The 16,686-nt window shown below is 39.1% G+C and overlaps 1 protein-coding gene and 1 long non-coding RNA gene across 2 annotated transcripts; both read right to left on the reverse strand.

The window, feature by feature from the left end:
• Positions 1–412: 412 nt before the first annotated feature.
• Positions 413–1,433, reverse strand: LOC120288936. Its single transcript, XR_005546845.1, has 3 exons — positions 1,346–1,433; positions 622–709; positions 413–553 (listed from the first exon to the last, which is right to left on the reverse strand). It is a non-coding gene; the product is annotated as an uncharacterized LOC120288936 (long non-coding RNA).
• Positions 1,434–1,558: 125 nt separating this feature from the next.
• LOC104423498 (callose synthase 3) lies at positions 1,559–15,637 on the reverse strand. The gene is made up of 21 exons (XM_039302787.1): positions 14,417–15,637; positions 11,903–12,003; positions 11,387–11,511; positions 11,204–11,297; positions 10,889–10,999; positions 10,675–10,791; positions 10,501–10,581; positions 9,325–9,416; positions 8,561–8,681; positions 7,976–8,107; positions 7,811–7,887; positions 7,661–7,733; positions 5,186–5,308; positions 4,981–5,098; positions 3,444–3,778; positions 3,286–3,338; positions 3,135–3,195; positions 2,761–2,842; positions 2,625–2,674; positions 2,440–2,526; positions 1,559–1,642 (listed from the first exon to the last, which is right to left on the reverse strand). Exons 1-21 carry the CDS (start codon positions 14,553–14,555, stop codon positions 1,559–1,561), a joined length of 2,256 nt encoding a protein of 751 aa, XP_039158721.1. The 5' UTR covers positions 14,556–15,637.
• Positions 15,638–16,686: the final 1,049 nt, after the last annotated feature.

The following is a 16,686-nucleotide window of genomic DNA, read 5'->3' on the forward strand; positions in this document are numbered from 1 at the left end:
TCAAACCCGAAAAATTGGTCGCGATGCTGCTTCATCGCTATCCCGTGCATTATTGCCTGACTGCAAATAAGCAAAATAAAAACAAAAAAATGATTATCAAATAGTCAACCCTAAATTAACCAAAAGTATTGAAAATATACAAAGAGAATATAATCATTACCAATAATTTGATGAGCTGAACAAAGAGATCATGCAGGCTTGGAAGAGCACTCATCTTCAATGTACTAGTCAGATCGTGCCTTTCTACATGTCTTTCAACTTGCTCGAAGATCTTGTCAATAAGCCTGGGACGCAGCAATGGAGATCCAGACAGGGCAAATTAGAACCACTAGGTTTTGGTCGTCCTACAAAGGTTTATAGAACAGGTGACAAGAAATGTTGCAAATCAGACTTACTTTTTCTCACGTCCTTGAACCAAAATGTTAATGATGCTTCTAAACTGAGCATAGCATTCACGAATAGCACTAGACATGTAGTTATCGGTCTCTATTCTCTTCCTGAGTTCCTGGTCCTTACTATTGCTGTCTTTGGCCATGTCTAGTGCCATAGGTATCTGGATAATATGTAAAGCAGATGTTAGGAGGAGAACTCGAATGCATAATTAGATATCGGTGAACCAACCTTGCTGGCTAGTAAAAATGGAGGCCATTGGATAATGTCTTTAAGTTCTCTGTCAGCCTGATACGGCATAAGCAGAAGGTCCTTCTCCCTGGAAAAAGCAACAGAGAAGCAATTAAATTTCAATTACTAATTAAAGTAAATGTTGAATTGTTGATCCAATTTCTAGAAACTTCAAGATTGATATTAGCTAGAAAAGACAAGAAAAATCCTTAAAAAAGAACATCTAGCTTAGGCGGCAAAGAAAAGTTTAGAAACACAAATGTAGAAGTCTCTAGAAGAAGAGTGGCTAAACTACAATATATAATTTCCTAGATGAAGCTTACGTGGACAGTATTCTACAGAAATCTAGAATGTTGTACTTAGTTGGTGGAGCACCCTATAAATAGGAGGGGGAGCGTAGTATACCAACAAAAGGTAATCAAGCTCCTCCCCATCCATTTGTACTACAATAAATAAAAGTTCATTTTTGTTCCCTTGTACTTCTCTTCCACTCTCTTTTACACATTCCTATTATTACTTTGCCCTTGCCCACTTTGTTCTTAGTTCTTTTGCTCTCTTGATAATTCACATACAAAACACCCCTTGCACACACATTAACACACGATTCCGCAAACACCAACAGAGTGTTTTAGGCGAATGATCTGTTACTAGAAGAGATGGCAACAGAGTCCAGCAAAAAAATTATTGAAGATGATAATAATAAGATATTCTAAGAACCAAAGACCTGTCGCTAATAAGATCTTCTTCTCTGAAGCTGATAATTATTGTATTCCATAATCGAGCAAATTTTGCTTTGCCCTCTTCGTTTGATTGGGCCTGTCAACAAAGCCAGATAAACGACATAAATACTGCTGCTGAATTCTCTCAACGACTATTGAGGTCAATCATTTTGAATGAAAAAAAAAAAAAAAAAAAACCATCCGGAAGTGCAGAAACCTCAACCTCCTTTTGCGATTAAATGGACATTGAAAGCATCCGGCAAAGATTGGAAACGAGATCTAAGCATTCCCAATGTCCGTACCTAGGGATTTCAAGTAACAAGGAAATGAAAGACGGAAGAAAATTAGTAAAACCCAACTAAGGATTTCTCTGCAATGTTACCTACAGCAACTTGAGGAGTAAAAAACAAATGATAATGCTGTTAAAAGGGACTCATGTTTAAGTCTTAGCCGACTATATTTGCATGTATGTGCAGAGGGTAACCAGACGTATGCATATAAACGGTTACCAGGTAATCAAGAAACATGCAGATCCAGAAATGTCAAATGAAGACAGAAAATGCAATTCAAAAGGACAAAAACACATCAATCCACTATTTGGGGTGCGTTATCAGAAAGATATCCACTATCCAAGTTCACAACAGTGCACTCCATACAATGTACAGATTAAGCAGCATACCACCAGATGTAGAAGACATCTCTATATATACTTGGTAGAGATTGAAACTAACTTGACACGAGCTAAGAAGCCTGTTGTGAAGCTAGCAAATATTGTTAGTAATAAAGTAACTGAATTAAGGAGAACGTTGCCCTAATTCCTGCTGGTGACATCTAGATTTCGGCTTTCACGATAGACAATATTGTTCTTTCTGTTGTCCTCGGTCATACCAGGGAGGATGCACTCTCATAGAAAATGCACGAATCCAAGCCATTGAAAAGTAAAGATCATTGCTAGTAGGTTCTACGAAAACTGTTAGAGGTCAAAGAACCAGCTTGAAACTTCTCATAATGACTTTAGTGTAATTCCCACGAAAAAAAAAAATACATAATACAAGCGGAACAAACCCATAAGAACCACTATTTGACATTTTCCAGTTACCTCTCCGAGCCCACGAATGACACCACAAAATCCTCCACATAACGTGGAGAATATTGCATACCATATTTGAGTATCCATAAAGTAGACCTAAAGAGAAAATAACTATATCAAAAAGCGGTAGACACATAAGCTTAAGCAAGAGTTACAACAGTATGCCCAAAGGAAAGACCTAGTATAGCATGTACCAGGATAACCGGAGCCCATAGGGCAATCACGACACCAATATTGTTTTCTGCTGCAAAGTTAAAGTATGTATAAAGACAGATTCTTGATTCGAGTTAACAAGTATTTACCCAACATGGTAATATTCAGCTTCATTACCTCGTGGAAAGAATTCGTGCCACTGGAAATTTGTTACCCGAACACTCATTATAGCTTTTGTAAGACCCACCAAAGGCTTTATCTGTGACTCATTTGAAAGGGCAACAACATGCTTTGTCAGGAATTTATACTAGTAGCAGCCATTAAAATTAGTTGCAAATATTATCTTGAGTCCTCAGGCCACAAAAAGAAGAAAATGTCAAGAGTTTGCATTACAGCGTGTGCAGACTCCATTTAGTGCTGTCAAAGATTTTACCACGGGGCTTTAATTGCAAGAAAAGATTTCCTGATTTTTTTTTTTTTTTTTTTTTGCCCTAGATGTGCTTGCTAAGTACCCCAGAAAAAGTTTAACGACGGAACACTACTTAACATACCTCTATGTAATAGCTGAATGCCAACTTTGTAATCATCAGAAGAACCCAGAATAACGTGTACCTAGCACAAAGGTGCCACTCCGTAAAAGTCAGACTTTGGCCAAGAAAAAAGTAGGTAGCAAGTGTACGTCTTTCAAGAAAGAATTCTTACTTGAAGAGACAGAACGTGCTTTCATGCATTCCCCTCCCAACATAGAGCCGAGGCTGCCATTCATGAGGTTACCATTAGAGCCAGACACACAACAAACTGTGAATAGGATTATCCGGCATTTGCACAAGCAACTAAATTCTTGTTTCAGCATGTAATACCTGTGACCACCACATCATGAGCATCACAATCTTATAATTCGACCTCTCCAGGGATCGACGGATCAAAGGGAAGAGAAACAACAGTGCAGCGAGCATATTTGGAGAGAGGTAAATCACAACAGCTAAGACAAACAAGGAAGGTGAATTTGAACCATTGCCAAACCAGCTTTTAATGGTTTGAGCCAAACCAGGAGCATTTGCCCATGTATAAGCATATGTTACTGGCAGAATGATAACCCAAACAGCAGCCAAAACAACCTTCAAGATATATCTCAGCTTTACAAACGAAGTCATGCTCCATTGTGCTTTCCAGCTGAGAATTACATCAAGCACAGCTGCACCAAAAAAAAAAAAAAATGCAATAAGATTATTCTTCCATGTTAATATCCTGTAGGAATTTTGAATATAACAAAACTGCGTCCTAAAAGCACTTAAACACATTTATAGCAGGTGTACCGTTAATTCCACATGAGCAACAAAATTTTATACGCTAATTGGTACTTATCTTAATTATCAAAAAAAAAAATCCGATAAGCTCTTAAACACAATTACAGCAGGTGTACCATTAATTCCATATGAGCAACAATTTTATACACTAATTGCTACTTATCTAAACAAAAAAAATTATCGAAAAACCAGGTGTACTTTTAAATGGCTATACATTTGATCTTCACATGAGTAGCTGTTAAAAAATGATCCATTTTTGGAAAGATCTAGACTACACCAGACTTAATGGAGAAAGAAAAAATGGCGGCAACAATTTGTCCAAGACAAAGTTGAAGATTCTCGTACGTTGGAGAAATTTCTAGTACATGTGCATGCAAGAAAAAGGCAAGAAAACTCTCAAATGTTAAAGAACTTTCTGGTACGTGGGCAGCAAATAGACAAAAGAAAAAGTAAACAAGTCAACAAAAGCTGTAAAGCTGAGAATAGAAAAATACAGAAAAATGGAGAAGCAACTAGAAGTCCTCAAAGTCGGTTGTGTAAGGTGGTGACACGCCTATAAATAGGGGTTGGGGTGTCTGTTTTAAGTTGTAAAAAAAAAAAAAAAAATACACACATTCCTTCCTTTGTAATAAAAACTTTCATAATAAAAGCTCTGTTTTTTTACCCATTCTCCCTTTGCCATTGTAGTCCTTTTTTATTCACACATAACACTTGCACACACACACGCTTCCACAATAACATCCAACAGCAGCAAAGCATTGGTTAATAAAACACTGGTGATTGCTTCAGTATTCAGTATCAATTTGAGCGTGTATGCACTCTAGAGCATCTCGAGATCTAAATTCATTTATTTGAAATCGTAGAAAGCTTAAATGCACTTAATACACTGAAAAGATTACTGCTAAGAACATGGTTTCAAATGTTTTTATGTTGGGTAATGCTTGCCAGATGCAAAACATCGCTAGTCTTTGCTGTAGAATTGCAAGGACAATGAATAAGATACAGATCATTGTGTGCAAACCAAGTTCAAGGAGCCTAGGAAAGATAAAACCAAAGGAATTTACGCCGGCGGAAGGTTAATCTCTAGTACCTTGCACTAGCTTCAGTATCGGAGCAGTTATAAAGATAGACAACACTTTCTTAAAAACATCAGGAGTAAAGAGAGCATTTGGATCCCCAGAGCCATTCCAAGCAACAATTATCATTGCCTAAAATAAGATCAAAGTCAAATTCAGTCAAATTTTGCGTAGACAAAATCCTAGTGTCCCAAGCACCAAGAAAGCGTAAACGTGAACCTGTAAGCATAGAATAAAGAAGCTCCACATCCGATCAAAGCTTCTGAAAATGTGCCAGAAAGACCGAATCTCAACAAAATTTACTTTCCCAACCCATCGATCTTGACTGGCAGGTATAGAATCCTACATTGTACAAACACAAGAAAATCAAGATTAGCGCATTTAAATTCAACCTGATCTTCATAGCTTCATGAAATGAGAAAACCAGCAATCCTCACTCCCTTACTAATCAAGGAGATCGAAAAGAAAGATTAAGCATACAGTTACGCTAGCACAGAGAAAAGTGAGGCGGCAGGATGCAACCCAACCCCCCTTTTCCCAAACACAATAAATAAATAAAGATAAGTTAATAAACAAGGCCTTCACAACAAGACTTAAATATATAAGCTATTAAAGTACATGTGATTACTTGATTATGGGAAAAAATGCAGGATTTTATCATAGCTTTAGACCGTCAATCTTAATGTTCCTTAAGTACTACATTTATCATAGTTCTTGAAGGAAGTGCTGATTGTTATATTGGGTGCGTCCATGAAGGATGGATCACTCTGTTAAATAGGGGAGCGTGGGGGTAGGGATATAAAGTGCAGAACGCAAGGGTGGGATGATTTCAAAGAAATTTCCAGTTAGTGTGGGCAACGGCCACAAATTTTGCCAAAGACTGATAGATGTTGTGGATATGCTGCCTTAAAAGGTATGTTGGTTCACTTGTTAAACGTAGAAACTAGCAAGCACGCTAAGTGGCTGATGGCAGGAAGGCCGGGAATGGAAAAATGGTTTAACAGATTGACTTCATACGTCAGGCTCAAGACGGGGAGTTAGAAGCTTTTATATAATTTCTTTGAGCTCTACACGATGACGCTAGACGTGGGAAAGGATGACCGCCATTAAAAATCAGTTCAAGATGAACTTTGGGCTCGGAAGGCTTTCAATTCATTCTATTTACACCCAAAAAAGTTGACCTGCTCTCCATAATCGACATGAAGTCAATTTGCTTGGATATGGAGCTTGGTGATGAGACCGCTAGGGTTATCGGCAAGTCATGTGACAATCACCGAATGCTACATAATGTAGACTATAAATGATGATTATTAATGACCATGAGATATAACTATTGATGCACAATGGCGAGTGGTTGACGAATATCTCCTTTCAATGACAAAACTAAAATATAGCCAGTGTCACTGTTAATTTGGTTGAGTGTTGGACATGGGGAAAAGAAGAAAGGAGATCGAGTGAAATGTCAATTAAAGGCATGGATATCGAAATATGGTGGCGCAGTCCAATGGCACTTCAAGAATTGTAAGCGTTTGTTGATAAGATTGATGTGTGCATGTAAAGCCTAGAATCAAGTAGATGCAGTTGTAACTGCATTTAGAGTATTATCTGTCTATAAACAGTTATGTTTCATAGACTATAAAAAGGCGATAATTATTGGAGGGCTTCACTATCATCGTGAACACATATTCCTGATATACTTTTTCAGATAATTAATGTTAATATCTTTTCAATTTCCATAATGTGCAGTCTTTTACTTTTAAATTTATTGTTCTTCTTTCTTCGTTAAATCACTACTGAACCATCTCATAGAAAACCAAAAATCAACTTTCTGGTGAAAGATTTTTTACTATTTGGGTCAATTCCCAATTTTGGCGAAACACATGCGTAGGAAAGACAAAAGTTGTCAAGACGATTCCTCCCCTGTCTCTCGGTTCATTTGGAAAGCAAGAAAGAAAAAAGAGGGCACTTCGATGAGATGAATCCTAACGGGATTCTTTCAGAGATCAGTGGCTTTACACTTTCACTTAGGAAGTTGTTCTGTACGCTGGGAAAATACAATGCAATTTCAGATTTATAGCTTGTTGGAGATGATAAAAGCATTCTCTTCATAATTTTTGCAAATGCGTGGCTTCCCTTAGGAAGTTGTTCTGTACACAAGCGGAAACCCTTGGTACCTTCTTTGATAAAATTCTAGTCATCCTTCAAAATAGGGGGTCATCCTTCAAAATAGGGGCATTCTTAATTTTCGTTAATGGTGCATATGTTGGCATATATAGAATGTAGCAATATACAAACTTGGGGTGATCGGTTCCCGATCCGATTTTGTTCCACTTAGGAACCAGGAACTAGACTGGAACCGGCCACTTAGCAAAAAAAAATTAAAAAAAAAATACTAGAGTTATTATAAATTTAGGGTTTATTGCTATTTTTAAGAAATTAAAAAATATTTATATATTAAAAAAAAAAAAGTCGGTCCGGTCCAATCTGGACCGGTTCCCCTCCGGAACCGAGAACCGGACTAAAAATCACTCGGTCCATTTTTATGGAACCCAGAATCAAACCGACGCCTCCGAGAACCGGACCAAACCAGCCAGTCCGGTCCGGTCCGGGCAGGTACGATATGCTCATCCCTACAAACAGATTTTGCTTTTAAGCAACCAAAAAAACCTGCAAGGAAAGAAGTAGTATATGTACCTCAGCAGCAGGAACGTGAAAAAAATGGGCCTCCGGCTTCATCGGCCAACCCAACTGGAAACAATCAACTGACCTGTTCAAAGATAGATAGGAGGTTAATATCCCCCCTAAGATGAACGAAGCTTACTGAAAAAAAAAAATGTGAAGTACCAAAAGTATTCATTTAAATCATCATAGTTCCTCCATTGAGAATGCGCTGATCTTCCACGCTTACCCCTTTCCGCTTCCTGGTTAGCAATCAAAGTAGCATAAAAAAAGACCCAAAGCATGAAGAGATAAAGACAAACATGTGTATAAACAGATGTTGTGAAGTACCTTCGCAATCACTTGATAAAATGGAGTAACGACTTTTCTCAAGAAGGCCTCTTCTCCACCTCCATAAGCGGGCTCCATATTTCTTCGACTGACACTATTATCATGGAGCCTTCCATTCACATCGTCAGCCATCTACAAAGATGCACAAGCAAACAGATAATTAGTCAATGAAACACGTTCTCATTACCAACAACAATTTATATCTAAAGATTTTCGTAGATAATGAAAATATCTTTCATTCCTTCATTTTTTGTAAGTGATACAAGCGAGATGTTTTCCAAATCGTTCATTTTCCACAAAACAAAAAGGGCCTTGAGGAATGCCATCAGTTCAGCCACAGCCCACGACAGTTCTCTGCTTCCTTCTAATGTAGGACAATATCCTCCGCATCTGCTTTGCAGAGGAACCATGGAGTAAGTGAACCCCCCCTCTTTCTTAACTAATGATTTAAGCTTTTCTGAAATGTCGACCATTAGACGTCAACAAAATTGAGGTTTAAAAGAAAGCAGGAACAGATAAATCGACAATAACCTTCTAGAGCATGAACAGGATATTAACAGCATAATCCCAAAAAAAAAAACATACACGATGGAAAATATAGCAAAGGCATTCTGGCATGAATCTCAGATTTGCTGCTTCCCCCCAAATTAGAAGATATAGACCAATGTAGAGAAGTTTACGCTGCTGCGCTTTAGTCTCCGGTAAGCTGCATATTTAGAACCAAGGTTGCAGATGAAGAAAGGCACTCTTGATCAGGAATTGGGATTAGATGCATATGTAATCGGTGCAAGTCAAGAATAGAAAAAGACCATTTGATCAATAAAATTTATGCTAACAGGAAAAATTGAAACCATGCTTGAATGACAATTGAAAATGAGTTCTCTGTGGCCCTTTTAATATATTTTCTCTCGTCTTAATTAAACACTAGTCATCGTCATTAGTTTTGCAACTCTTTTGTTATGTTCACTGTGAAAAGGCGTTCTGATGGTGAATTCTTATTCATTACCATCACGTCGAGCTATTAGATTCTGTGGTTTTTCCCCTTTTTATTCAAATGTAAATGTTTCTCTCAACAAGTTCTCAGGTCCTTATAAATTTCCATACTGACACAGATGTGGATCAAAGAAAAGTTCTCTTCGGATCTTTTTCTGTCAAAGATAAGCATCCCAAGTAAGTCCATATTGCCCCATCAGGAGCACCATGTCCGCATACCCATGCATCAATTGATTGTCAAAATTAAGAAGTTACCCATGATTTAAAAGCAAATATGTTTGAGGATGAAATTTAAGAAACAGCACAACCAGACCAAAGTTGGACTTCGCCAGATAAAGTAGCAGAAAAAGCATTACCGAAGATTGCTCTTCTCGTCCAAAAACTTGTACCATTTTTCGTAGTTCTCAAAAAGTTTCTTCATCACTTCTGTGAGTACCTGATCCTGTGACTAATTAAGAAGATAAACAAGCATGTCAGCATAGTGAAATTCCCAAAGGCCATAATCAAGATCGTGTACATAACTACTGTTAGCCAAAACAATAAGGATGAATGAGTACTTTGTCTTAGAAGGGACAATAAATAAACGTTATTACAATCCATGATTGATGCAGCTTATGTTCAAAGTTACATATTATAGAGGTGAGTACTCTGTCTACAAAGGGAAATAGAAATGTTCTGACTACCCATGACTGATGCAGCTCAAGTTAGATATTGATTGGATATAAAGTGGAAAAAGTATGCAGAACCAGAAAAAGGAGGAAAACAGCAGCATCAAGAACCTCAGCTAGCTTTTCATGTCATATTAGACTAGATCCTTCATTCCTTTGTAGCCTATCGTATGCAGCTTATGCTTGAAATCACATATTGATAGGATAAAGTCAATATAAAAACAGCAGAACCAGAATAACAAAGAAAACATCACCAGCCTTAGCTGGCAGTACTTGTCGTGTAAGACTGAATCCTCAATCAGGTAGAATCACAAGCATTGCAATTTTTTGTAGAAAATAATTACATTGCCTAGAATATAGCAAGGAAGGAAGAGAAATGGTTGTCCCAAACTCAAGCCACGGAAAAAGGAACACAGGATGATCTCTCTCAATGCCAAAGACAGTAGAGACGTCTAAATAATGCTTGCACTCTTTTCTACTCGATAAGAAGGCTTCATCAACCATGGGATCAGGCGAAACTTTATGAGATCAATGGGTTTGCCATAGCTCAAAGCTTATCAACATAAGAAATGCTTTCTCATTGTCAAAAGAGAAAAGAATAGAACCAAGCGTAACGGGTGACAGCGAAGCCCACGAGAGCTGACTGGGTGGGGTCACCTTATAATAGGCAGTTAGCCGGTATTCGGTTGAATTAGTTGCATCACTTTATTCTCCAGACAACATAATAGCAGATATCCAAATGATGGAAACCTCCCTCAAACCAATACGAAAACAAATCCAGCAAAAAGACATCGCATGCTGTAGTAATTTACTTGCAAAAGGACCAACAGATGCATTTTCTAGGATGAATATAGCACAAGGCACCTCGGATCTCGGAGATCTCCGAATGTGCACGTTTGCAAGCAATAAAATCAAGTGTTCCCTTTGGTTTGCCACATTATCCTCCTGTAAATAGACAGTCCAATGAACCATAATTAGATGAGAAATGAAAGAAAACTGATAGCAAAGTAAATGGCGTGAGTTGGTTAGTCCACATACCTGAAATCCAAAAATTGCCTGGAGCCAATCTAGAACATCTCCATGCTTCTTCTTTTCATGGCCGTTTGGCCATGGAAGGTCCTCAGTTTTGTGAAGAGCCTTTACAGCAGATTGGATCTACAAAGCAAGAATATTACATACAACAATAGTTTCAGGTACTGCTGAAAAGTAAGGCCGTAGCACCGCATTTCAATGTTTGGAAGGGGATGCAAACCTCAGGATATTTACTAATTGCCTGATTTGCACCAACAGGAACCAGAGGGAGAATGTTGTAAGGAGCATAAATTTGCATATTTTCTTCTACTTTATTCCGTGCCTTCAAAATCTGTACCCACATAAATGTGGACCGATATTACCCGCTGACATATTCTATGGAAAAGAAAGAAGAACCTTTTTGCTAAGTGGAATCAGCGATACAGCTCATTGCACATGCTGTCAGCTAAGAGAAGATTCAGATAATACGACAGAGGTCTCATTCGAATCAGCCTACCGATCATGTAATAAGTTCAAGAAATGTGCGAAGGTTTACCTCCTTTTCAATTTTAATGGATAGCGTGGTATAAACAGCTTCCAACACTTCAAAGAGTACAACACCAGTTATGCAAGCCTTGGAAAGCTGTGCACTGTATTTGAGACCATGTTAACAGCTGAAAACTAGGAAGGTAATAGCATATTTTCCAACACATTATGTAAAGTAACTCTATGAACATACCGATGAGCTTTATCAGCAGCATTTTGCAAAGGTTTAATTTTTCCTCTATAGTAATCCTGATAAAAACTCTTCATTTCACTTGCATCACTTTTTTTAGCCAATACCTTCAAGGTTGGATCGTTGGCCTGGAAATGAATAGAAACTTTTCAGAAATTCATGGGAAAAGAAGGTACCTTCAAATGGACCGAGCATGGAAAGAGAAAAACAGAAAAGATCAAAAAGAAGTTTTAACTCTGAAGACTTAAGATACCTACATAGTTTCACCGTATGTTTTTTCTTAAAGAAAACAAGAAGCACGAAGCAAGTGGGGACTGGAAATAGTCCTCACTTGCAAGTATCCATCTGTATAACACTGTAGACTCAAAATGCTAATTGAAAGCAATTGAAAGGAATAAGATAACTTCAAAAAATTATATCCGTAGTTACAGCAACGAGCCTGTGTCTTTCCAAACAGAACATCGCTTAAAAAGGGGTGAAAAAAGAGTAATTGCTCCCAATGGAGAAACGGTGCTTTACCTTGCCAATACGCTTAAGGAGAGCAGTCTTAAATTGACGAACATTACGTCCTCTAGAAGTGGGATCCAACTCTTGAGCCTTCTCGAAAGCATAAATTCGACCTACATCATAACAGCCAGCAAACTTAAATACGTATGGAAGCAATAATGAAACAAATTGGCGGAAGTACTCAAAAGACTTTCTCCAATACGAGGTTGCACCTATACGCAAGTAAGCTTGGTTATGCTTAGAGCTCCAAATGAAAATATTCATACGTTTCGAGGTGTTCAATGTAAACGCTCCTCACCGGAAGACATAGTCAGCGATGCTATAAAAGTCAGATCCCAAATGCCGAAAGCCTTACTAAAGTCAACAGTTAGAGCAACAGCTAAAAAGCACTACTTCGAACTCATTGATCGACCAGAAAAAACAGGAACATCTTGGACGTGTATAAACTTAGCATCTTACATGCGTTGGACTAACTAGAAATAGCTGGACATACTCGGAAAGTTCTGAATAATCTGCACATTGATAGCATTACAAACGGAACGTTATAGTTCTTTATGGTGCAAAGTAGTCAGCAGGATGCCGAATTAATTTTTTGGTTCTCCGCACTTAAAGAAGGTTAAACAAACCACTAGTCAAGTTTTGAGTTCCCCATAAAACCATTTAAATAGTCCTCCATAATAAAGAAACGACGGAAACAATTCATCCTTTCTTTGTTTGAAAACAATATATCTTCAGGCTATTTCCCCACAAGACATATAGTAACAGCAACAAAACCACGATGTCACCAAAATGTAATCAGAATAATCATGAACATATTTACCAACTCAGCATCTTAAGTCAGTTAAGAAGGTTAATGTGCGATCAATTTTTTTATAGTACAAAACATTTATACGGTTCCCTATAATAACATTTATACGGTTCCCTATATCTTCAGGTTATTTCCCCACAAGACATAGTAACAGCAACAAAACCACGATGTCACCAAAATGTAATCAGAATAATCATGAACATATTTACCAACTCAGCATCTTAAGTCAGTTAAGAAGGTTAATGTGCGATCAATTTTTTTATAGTACAAAACATTTATACGGTTCCCTATAATAAAGAAACAACGGAAATGTCTATCCACATAATTGACATCTAAATTTTTCACCCAAAATGTCTCATCCGCATTCATGAAAATTGGGGAATTGTGTCCAGTAAAAAAACAATGCATCTTTCCGCATTAGAGCTTTTCATTGCGTTTTCTCACCTTAGTAATCAGAGCCATGGTAGGTCATGATCATTGACCATACATGGAAAACGACTGCCATCGAAGTGGTCGGAGCACGTGAACCCTTTATTTCATATCGAAATTGGACCTTTCTCACTTTCGATCATATTCCGGGCCCTAATTAATCTAATTAAGGCCTAGCTAAAGCCCATTTTGGAACGTAAAAGGCACAGCCATGGGCTACCCATGTGCGAGGCTTGGCCCATGGTTGAACCAGGGAGGGCTCATTGGACACTATATATATATATGTCCAATCATTCTCGTGCTTGGCCGTGCATTACAAGGGCGACAAGTCGTTCCCGACATTCTTTAGACGATCCTAACGTCTATTAATATATATATAGTTTCCATTATTTGGATTCAACATTTTTCATATTTAGAACATGTCATCTCCTAAAATATAAATAATTTCATTTAGGACTTTCCTGCATCTCTTTTACTAGTTTTGTCATATAGCGTTTCAGTCTCATCTGGCATTAGAAGCCTAGGTGATTTCATAGTTGACCTTGCATCCTTTTGTTTTAAGGTTGTCCATCTTTATATAATTATTTTAATTATATGCATAATAAGAAGACTTTGTATTAATTTCATCCTTGCCCAGAGACGGCGAGATCGATACCTCACCAAGGGCGGATGAGGGTCACCCTCGCCGGCTCTTGACTTTGGCTAGTTGCCAAGGCCCGGTGAATGGTTAGAGTAGGAAGAAGAGAAGAAAAAAATAAATTAATTAAATTAAATAATAAAAATAAAAACTAAAATATTAATAAAATTTATCTACGTTAGCATTGGTCATGCGACATAGGACGCTCGCGTTCCATGTTAGTAATTTTCAACCAAAATTACTAAATAGACTCAATTAGCAAAACTAAAAATATTTAGAATTCAATTAGTAAAATCAAAAGATTTATGATTCAATTTGTAAAAATGTAATAGGTTAGGACTTTTTCTAACAATTTTCCCTTCATTCGTGAGAAGCAGCCGGTGTGAACATCAATCATTGGTTCTCCATTTATATTTCGGACAGGTCACCATAACAACAAAATGTAGCTACCCAATCCATGCATAAATAATGAAAATAGGCATGTCTAGTTCCGCAGTTGGAGAAGAAAGAAAAACCCAGCCCGTAAAAATCCAGGAATATGGGAGCTAATTCACATAATAAAAAAACTGTCGAGCTAGAAAAGCCGAACAAGGTGCGAACAGTATAAAAGTTTAAAAAATATATATTAAAGTTAAAGGCGGTATCCACTCACAGAGATAAGCCACTCTAGGTTTGTTGCTCTCGATTTCATCAGCCACACGGAGAATTGGCGCGATCTCCTTAAGCGAAGATGGCACGATCTCACTGCCGACGATGGACTCTCTATGGCTACTGGCAGACGAAGTCGGCATGTTTTGCCACTGCCGCGGTGGCGGCTGGTTGCCTTCTTCTCTAGAGGTCGAAATTTTCTCCCATTGAACCCGAAAAGCTCCTCTTTTCCATGAAAAAGAATTCGAGCATGCTCAGGCATTAAATAACATACTTGAGAGAAAATATTAGGTGCTTGAACAGTGCCAGGTATGGTTTACATAATCCCATTAATCAGTTGCCACGAGTAGACAATTGGGCCACACTCTAATCACCATTCTGTTCTTCTCTTCTTCCTAAAGCCATGAAAGCTCTCTCTTTCCTCGTACTCTCGTAGAGACCCTTTACCACCAGCACAACGCCAGAAGAAACACGCGATGAAGAAGACGACTCCTCTTCGAGCTGGAGCTCACGCATGACATCACCGAAAGCAACTCTGAAGACGAATGGTTAAACGAGAAGAGAAAAACAGACCCGCGGTCTTTCGCGTGGTAAAATGACAGAGAGCTTGTGGTCTGATGGTTCTAGTTCGAAGCGGCTTTTGAAGGACGTGTTGCAGAAGTACTTGAATCTGGGGAAGCCCATGTACGGGGGCGTCTCCAAGAGATACAGTGACCTCGTGAAGTTCCCCTCGGTCGAGTCGCCCCGGCATCGCCAGCACCGTCTCTGGCAATGGCGGGCTCTTTGCCGAGGATGGGGAAGGGACTTCGAGTGAGGCCGAAGCACCCGTCGGGAAGAAGCAAGTTGGCGGCTTTGGCCGCTGTGGATGATGTCGGGCGTGAAGCTCCAGCTCAAAGAAGGAGGCCGAAGCAACTGCTTTGGAGTCGCTGTCAGTGATGTCGCGCGAGATCTCCAGCTCGAAGTAGTCTTCTTCATCCAACCTATGTCCGTTTCGCAGTGCCTTTTGTCAGGCAGTGTGTTGGTCGTCCATTTTCGCGGTGGAGTTGTGGTGGCGGCAATGGTTCTCCACGAGTCTGAGGAAAGAAAGAGCTTCCATGGCATTTGGAAGAAAAATAACAAAACGGTATCCCGCTCTTGATGAAGTCGGAGTAAAGCCCAGTTGTGTACTATTTGGTAAATGCACTTAAGTAAATTCTACGTAGCACTCACTATACAAGCAATCAATATCTTCTCCTACCCTCGAGCATGAGAGAAGAGAGAGAGAGAGAGAGAGAGAGAGAGCACCAGCAAAGAGGAGAGAAATGGCGATTCTGAAGCTGAAAGCCGGATCATGCGAGACGAAGCTTGATCACTGAGCTCCACAGAACAAACTTCAGTTGCTTCTCCAGCTACCAGGAATCCCACAGACCTACTACAAATTGGGTAGTGATTCGCCAAAATCAACTGCGAAAAACCCTTCTGTGCATGAGCAAGAGCAAGAGAGAGCCATGCTGCCTAACGCTACTTAAAGGAGAAGAAAGTAGAGTGCGTGACAAAGACGTCAATAAGACCGTGGTCTTCAGCGTAATTTTCTCCCTCTGTAGCTCCACGAAACTACCGGGCTTGTCACTGTGCACCAGCAGCCTCTTCATTCCATAACGCTTCCTCCTCTTTGTGACGTGTGCGATGACGAGACGGATGACGAGACGGATGACGAGGATATGTGATCTCCACCATGTGCGAGTCAAAAAGCAGCATGTGTGAATTGACCAGCCAAAATGAGCGAGGACGTCTGCGGAGCATTTAACGAGAAACGGCGCGAGCAGACGAAAGAATTATCAAGCTTTAGAAATTCTTCTCGTGGCTGAAGGTGCAGCATTAACTTAAGAATATCTTTTCTTCATTTGTTTATTGATCCTCTTAACTTTTTGCTCCGTCTAAGTTGCTTTCTCCCCTTCCCTGTTTTAGTCGTTGTTAATAATTGAAAAAAGAGGAAGGAAGGGCCCATGTGCAAGAAAGTCTTAGTCTTCTTCCCCTCATTATTGCCTGCACATGCATGCACGGAAGGACAGAAATTTGGTTTACGTCGGTGCTAATAGGACATCATACCACCCGTGGTGGCGGCGTGGTGGTTAAGCTTCGGTTCCTTTCAGGAGAGGTCTGAATTTGAATCCCTACGTCGTCTGTTTTGTTAGAAAGCAACCCACGACTTACCCCGAGCAGAAAGGGTGGTGATGACTTTCCTGCTCCTCCAGAATTTACTCCGCCGCTAAGCGACGCACGGAGATTCCTTGA

Source organism: Eucalyptus grandis, chromosome 10, assembly GCF_016545825.1.
Source record: "Eucalyptus grandis isolate ANBG69807.140 chromosome 10, ASM1654582v1, whole genome shotgun sequence".
Taxonomy (NCBI): Eukaryota; Viridiplantae; Streptophyta; class Magnoliopsida; order Myrtales; family Myrtaceae; genus Eucalyptus; species Eucalyptus grandis.